Source organism: Petaurus breviceps, unplaced genomic scaffold (assembly GCF_028583685.1).
Source record: "Petaurus breviceps papuanus isolate PSGF00001 unplaced genomic scaffold, PetGlider_PUasm1.0 76, whole genome shotgun sequence".
Lineage (NCBI taxonomy): Eukaryota > Metazoa > Chordata > Mammalia > Diprotodontia > Petauridae > Petaurus > Petaurus breviceps.
The window spans coordinates 62,845,255-62,852,788 of record NW_027186473.1 but is presented as its reverse complement, the minus strand read 5'-3'; the positions used below and the strand labels follow the sequence as shown (position 1 = coordinate 62,852,788).

The 7,534-nt window shown below is 39.2% G+C and overlaps 1 protein-coding gene across 1 annotated transcript; it reads right to left on the bottom strand.

The window, feature by feature from the left end:
* Nucleotides 1-4,620: 4,620 nt before the first annotated feature.
* LOC138174858 (small ribosomal subunit protein eS12-like) lies at nt 4,621-5,091 on the bottom strand. Its single transcript, XM_069105080.1, has one exon. The coding sequence runs from the start codon at nt 5,061-5,063 to the stop codon at nt 4,665-4,667; it is 399 nt and encodes a 132-aa protein (XP_068961181.1). The 5' UTR covers nt 5,064-5,091; the 3' UTR covers nt 4,621-4,664.
* Between the last annotated feature and the right edge of the window lie 2,443 nt (nt 5,092-7,534).

Sequence of the window (7,534 nt, the reverse complement as noted above, 5' to 3'; positions counted from 1 at the left end):
GTGTCTAATCATACCTCTATCATCTTACCAACTTCTGAAGCTAATTTTTTACACCCAGATTTAAAACTTCATTTTTTACTCATTAAATTTCATCTGCTTGAATTTAGCCCAATGTTCTAACTGGTCTCTCAATCAGTACAATCAGCCATCTCTACCATATCACCCCAAATGACCTTTCAAAGATGAAATTGTCCATCTTGGTTGCCCTGCATTGGTCAAAAAGAGACATTTCTAAAGGAGCCCTGCAGGGAAAATTAAGAAGGGATGAAAAGTATGCCAAAAACATTTTTGTCTTTAGAGGAAATCCAATGAATGATAACTGATATTTACTCATATGTAAAGGAGAGAACATGGATCAAAGATGCTATTTGATGAAAAGGCAAAAGAAGACAGAAATATCACAAAGCGAATTACCTAATTCCATAATATTGAAGCTAGAAAATGGTGCCTAAAATTCATTTTTATGCCAAAGATGCAAAAATCCTAAGTGTTTCATTAAAATATATCTAATATTTGCAGAGAATGAATGAAATGTTAATCAATTAAGCACCTACTATGTGAAAGCACTGTGCTAAGAGCTTTAAAAATATTACATCACTTGATTCTCATGACAAGTCTGAGGTAGGTGCTATTATTATCAACATTTTACAGTTGAGGAAACCGAGGCAGATAGCGGTCAAATGACTTACCCAAGATGACACATTAATGAATGTCTGAAGCAAGAAGGAAAACCTGAGTTAATCCACCTCAAAATCTTCCCTTGACCTTAGATATTAAATAATCTTAAACAATTCTTAAATAATCTTAAACATCTCTTCATTTCTGAGAGCCCCATGTCATTTCTTAATTTAAGTATAATACTTTTGGCAAATGTTTTCCTATTTAGAAAACTTGTGAATTTATTGGGTAAGACAAGTGGAGGGTACATTGGTTAGAGCACTATACATCTAGTCCTGAAAATATGAATTCAAATCTAGCCTCAATTACCTTTTGTGTGACCCTGGGCAAATCACTCAACTTCTGTCTACCTCAGTTTCTTCATTTGTAAAATGGGTCTAATAATAGCACCACTCTTATTGAGTCTTTGTGAAGATACAGTAAGCTAATGTTTTCAAACCTTAAAGTGCTAAATAAATGCTAGCTCTTATTGAGTAAAGCTAGCTCTTGCTATTTTCTTCATATAACTCCCGACTACTTTGTCTAGGTGTTATTAAAATATTTCTAATTCATAATAAAGGCATAATAAAGGATTAATTAATAACAGTTCAGGTCCCTTAGGAACTCTAAGTTTCTACGACACTGATTTTCAGGTTGTAAATTGTAGAATGTCTGAGTACAGAAATGCTTTCAGTCACAATCAGCAGATGGACATGCTTCTAGAGGGCAGGAATTCCATATTGGGCTACTTTATAATGAGGGCTTTGTAGTAAAACCTCAATATCAGGAGGTGCTGACAGCAGTACACCGTCTTGTCAGCACTGAAGGAATTGAGTTTAGCACCTGATGTTTGAAAAGAATTAGCGAAAATAACATCTACTGTAGTCCAGGTAAGACTCTCCAACATCTGCCTGGGGAAAAGCCTTCTGCCTTTGGGGTTTCTGCCCAGTGGAGCAGTGTCTTCTAGTGTTAATGCTCTAGGAATGTTTTATGAACTTTAGTCTCAGGGAGGGAGCCATGTCAGTTACATTTTCAATAGTACCTAGCACCAATATCTAGCTACAAACATGGTAAGTAAGCACTCAATAAAAATGTGTCGAATGAAGGAATCATAGACAATGACAATCATAGACATTATGTATTTAAATCCCTAAACATCAGCTAACAGAAAGAACAGGGAAGAATTTTCCTACGTAAATGACTCTCCTTAAGTATGATCTTTCTGGTAACACTGGTTTTAGTTGACTTTGATGGTATATTGGAAAAAGCAAGGAACATCGCAGATGAAAAGTTAGAAAACTTGAATTCTGGCCCTACCTCTACAACTTATTAGTTGTATTTTTTAAGCTAGGCCTTACCGTTCCTGAGTCTCAGTTTCTTCATTCACAAATTGGGAATTATAACTGAATTCACAAGCTCTGGAGGATTATTGTGAGGAACCAATGAGATGTTATAAAAGTTATTTAAAAATTGCAAAATAATATTCAAGTGTAAGTTATTCTTACTCTTTTAATACCAAATTTGTGATTTCATTGTTATGGGTCATTCTTCCTATGAAAATCCCTCTGCAAATGTACATAAGGCCCTGGTCTACAGGTCATAGTTTTAGAGAGTTCTGTGGTGCACTGAAAAGTCAAGTGATTTGCGCATAGTCACACAGTCAACGTGTCCCAAAAACCAGACTTGAACTTTGGTCTCCTGGCCTCTGACTCTTTATCTGCTGTGCCATATTGACTCTCTTAAATTTATTCGTATTATTTCCTTCTTATTCTGCTCAGAAATTCCAGTGAGATATGTTAAGACACAATCTCACATGGTTATATTAAGAGATGGTTAATATACTGTTGTTGATTTCATTGGGTTTGATGAATTCATCCATGTGTGGTTTTATATAATTTCAAGATAAATGATTTTCACAGACATTATTGGCTGAAGTCCTCAGAACTTAATTTCATGAGATTGATGCTGCCATGTTTTCTCATACACCATTAGTCAGATAATGTAAAAGTCCCTCCTCTGAGTCAAAAAGTCACTGCAAAAATGTGTGAAAATATTTGACTCCAGAACCAGAGCATGTTCCTTCAAAAGCTAAGGCATGAGTGCCTAGCATAAATCCATTTCCAAAACCTCAGAAATCAAATTTTCATCTAAATAGTCAGTCATGTTAAATGTTGGTACAGAATGTCTTCTAGTCTGTGAGAGATCACACTTCCGGCTCAGCCACATGATCTTACACAACCTGGCAAGGACTGAGAAACTAACAGTTTTCATAGGCCATTTAAAATAGCTGGGGTTTAAATAATTCCTTCAGCACTTGGCTGTTTGATAGGAATATCATTTAACATTTGACAGGTAGGAAGAAAGATGGGATAAAGCAGTTACTCAGAATTGGTGATTGACAGGAATGTCCCTGGAAAGTAACCAAAATGGTATCAATCCAATTTAGAATGATATTTTGTATGAAAGTCAAAATAATTCAAATAATTTATTTTCTTTCCTCTTACTCCACACTCCAACAAATTATTTCAGTGGTATGTCTGCTTTTGGTCTCTATCAATTATTTCTTACTATTCTAGGTATGTTATCCAGGCCTAATTTTGTATTCTGAAAGGGGAGATGGAACACAGTTGTACCTCACTTAACAAAACTCAGAAGTGATCCATAACTCTTCTTTCTTCTTTATAATATTACCCAAAGAGTCCTTGTCTAGTCTAGTTAGAGACCTGGGGCTCACATCTCAGCTCTGACATTTATTCCTCTGTGACCTTGGGGGCATCATTTACTCTCTCTCTCTCTGTCTCTCTGTCTCTCTCTGTCTTTCTCTGTCTCTGTCTCTCTATGTCTCTGTCTCTGTCTCTCTCTCTGTCTCTGTCTCTGTCTCTGTCTCTGTCTCTCTCTGTCTCTCTCTTTCTCTGTCTGTCTCTCTCTCTCTCTCATTTCCCCATATTTAAAATAAGGAAAATGGAATGAGATGACTGCTAAGGTCCTTTCCAGCTCTAAACCCATGCTACTCTGATTCTTTGAGCAAGTTACTAAAATTCCAACATCCTCGTTAAGAAATCTAAAACCAAGAATTAAAACTATCTCATTTTCCTACATCATGGAAGTATTAGTGAGTAATTACTGAGGTCTGTAATTGGCTACGAACACTATAGACAAAAGATAAGCTAGTAAAATAAATATAGGGATATGTAATGAAGCAGAGATTTTGTGAATTGTGACTTCATAACTAAGTCATAGATAGCTGTTGAAGGCAAATAGAAGTTACCTGACGTATAAAGAGCCAGAAATCTAGTAAGTGTCAGAGTCAGGAATTTGATACAATTGTTTATCTCTCCAATACTAGTAGGCTATCCACTATATGAGGCTATATGAGGCCTGTAGGTGGTATAGTAGATAGAGCACCAGGCTTGAGTCACAAAGAGCTGAGTTCAAATTGTGACATTAGATATTTACTAGTTTTGTGACCTTAGGGAAGTCATTGAACCTCTGCCTGCCTCATTTCCCAAACTACAAACTAGGGATAATAGCAACACGTCCTTCTCAGTATCATTACATGGGTCAATCTGCTAAAATACAGATCTGAATGAGTTAAGAATTTGAAGAGGCAGGGGAAAGGAAGGAATGCATTTGAGACATGGAGAACAGTTGGAAAAAAAGCACAGAGATCAAAGATGGCATATCACAAAGGGAATATAAGACAGCAAGTTTGACTGGACATACATGGGGAGTAATGTACAGATCAAAGAAAGTACTCAGGCTGCTTTGTTTAAGATTGAAAAGTTACTTAGTGGCAGACCTGAGGCTAGTTAGAACCCATCTTTCCCTGACTCTTTGCATCAGAACTTTCCTTCATCTGAAGTCACAACTTTGCTTAGAAAGACACCTACTGTATTTATGGTGCTCAGCAAACATTTTATTTTAAAATATCACATGACTGACAGATGTGGGCACTCGTGCTCATTCTTTTTTTTTTTTTTTCAAATCAGACCAAGGCTTTTATTTATTTATTTCTTGCATTTAAAATATTCTTCGATGACATCTTTGGCCTGAGATTCCTTGCCATAGTCCTTAACAACAACGCAACTGCAGCTAACCACTTTACGGGGCTTTCCCTCTCTGTCAATTTTACAGAGGCCTACCCATTCACCCAACTTCTTGTTGTCATCAACCTTGATCAAGTTGATTTGATGCTCAGCACATAGGGCCTCAACCAACTTTACATACATAGGTTCATCACAGTTGGAAGCAAGTACACAAAGATATGCTTGGCATTTGTCCAAGGCTTTGGCAGCTTCACAAATTCCATGAGCTAGGCCATCGTGGATGAGTGTGGTCTTCAGCACTTCTTGTAGAGTGGTGTTAACATCCATTACACCTCCAGCAGCAATGCCTTCCTCGGCCATGGCAGCGGTTCGTGGGTGAAGCTAAATCTTGAAAGCACCTGGGAGCCTCCGCCTCCTGCTTGACTCAGCAGCGACAGGGAAAGAGCACTCATTCTTCTTGATCTTGGGGTCTGCCTTTTTGCCCTATATTATCACTTTCTTTGCCCCTCTGGAGACTTGGTGCTGGGTCATTAAGATATTTCTCACCTTGCTGTGCTTACCCTATGGGTGAATACTCTTTCCCACATTCATCCACTGTAGAAACACAGTTTGGGAGTGCTCCTTACATTTCCCAAACTGAGGGTCACCATAGGAAGTAATTCCCACTGGACCAGGGATCTGTACACAATTCTTGCACAATTCACAAACTTCCTCCCTCATGTTATCCAGAGGGCAACATCCAAACAATCCATTGAACATTCTTTTAGTTCCCTTTGTGTCTATTCATTCACTCCTTTTTGTTCTCACACTACCATATTTTTCCTATTCTCCAAAGCACTCTATCACTTCTCCACAATCTGACACAAAAACCTGGGGGGGGGGCGGAGCAACTTCCTAACCTAGTTATTCCACCAGTTATCAGTCTTAGGAGAATATTTGGTGTGTTCCTTCACAGCCTGAGAATTAATCACAACTCTGGCTTTCTGTTTCCTCTCTTCTCCTCAAGTATAGGAATAGGTCTTTCCTTATCAGAGTTCATCATTATGTTTCCCTTTACTTCTCTCCTTATTCCAATTTCCATTTTGAGAAGTGTGTGTGTGTGTGTGTGTGTGTGTGTGTGTGTGTGTGTGTGTGCGTTTGGGGGTAAGTGAATGCACAAGAGACACAGAGAGGGAACTAAAACTGTGGAATACTTTTCAATCAGTTTTTTATGTGGGCTTCTCCTCCACCCTTCTGAATTTTCTTCTGAGTTTTGGCTCCTACCATCTCTTGGATGGTGACTTTTTCCCCCACCAAGCTGTGCAGTTATCTCCATTCTTGTCCAATTAAATCTACATCTGCTTCTTTTTCTACCACTCTGATTCATTTTAAGCTCTTTTTAGGGGCTTGAGTCATGCCAAAATCGATCTTCAAATTCATTCCAGTAACCTCAAATAGCACAGATTTTGGCAGGATCACCTGACACTGAGGAATGAACCTGGCTTCACCTTGGAGATTTGACCCTTTTAAGCCTACCTCCCCCAGGACAATTCCATAGTTGTCATCTTTCATCCAGAACCTAGTGCATTCTTTACTCTCTGTATCAACCATTCCATTCTCTGTAACAACAATGTTTTAAAACCATACCCATATGGATTCTAGACATAAGAATCTGTCCATATACCCCAATACCAGCTTGTTTTCCTGGATCTCTCATGGAAGGCATTTCATGTTGTTGCCCAGGAGAATCTTCTCATCCTAAGTCTCTTTTAGTTCAGCTAAGATAAGGTTATACTTTTTTTTTTCACTGTGCTTATTTATCATAGGGGAGGGATACACTGAGGATGGAGTGATATAATAAGGGAGGGAGGGAGGAATATAGGGGGGATCATGGGGAAGTGACAGTGATGAAAAAGAGTACCAACATTTTAAAAGGGGAAGGGGGGGAACCCATGTCTGAGACCCAGCACCATAATGTTCTGGTGGAATAGAACAAAGAATAGAAAACTGAGAAATGGGTTTCTTTATATTATTTCCATTTTATCTGTCTGGTTTGGGCATTGCTGGATGAGTGGGCACCATCATGGGATGAGGGAGGGGCCTCGTCATTGGAGGGCCAGGCATCATAAGCATGTGGCCTCCTATGGCCATCCTCATGCCTGGAAGTGGCCCACAGGCATCATTGTCGGGGGGGGGGGTGGAGAGCATCATGCTAGGTTGAGGAGGTAGGATCATAGAAACTCCTAGTGGAGGAGCAGAGAACAGGTTGGGAGGAATATTTCCTTGATGAAATGCAGTGGTTGTTTTATCTATCAGGCTCTGGGCTTGTTCTTCCATCCATTTTTGATAATAGTCCCTCACATTCTCTTTGTGCTTCCTCCCACTGCAGTGTGTCTTCGTCACAGATCATGAGGGAGGTAAGTATCGCAGTAATCACTGTAAAACTTGGGCATGATGATGCACAGTTGTGCCTTGTTCCAGCCAAGGTATCTTCAAAACACGACTGGCTGACTTCCTCATTTTCTTCACTTTATCTCTTAACAATTTGTCCACATAAAAGACTAACTTCAGGTTGCGCTTATCTGACCTGATAATAGGGGACCCAGCTCTTCAGACAGATATTTGGCAGGGAGGAATCCTAAGGGATGGACTGCACCCCAGCAACGAGAAGACAAGGGCACACTGCCTCCTACTGCCTGAAGGGCCTGGTCAACTGTGGGAGGGAAAAGGAAAGAGAAAAGGAGGAGAGAGAGGGAAAGGGGCAAGGTTATACATTTTCAAAGCGAACTTTTACTGACAAGTTTGAGTGAAAACAAGATGCCCCCAAATTGAAATAGACACAATAGACTTTT

What these genes read in the sequence shown, in the direction of transcription:
- LOC138174858 (XM_069105080.1), bottom strand. Translation starts at nt 5,063, where the DNA reads ATGGCCGAGGAAGGCATTGCTGCTGGAGGTGTAATGGATGTTAACACC.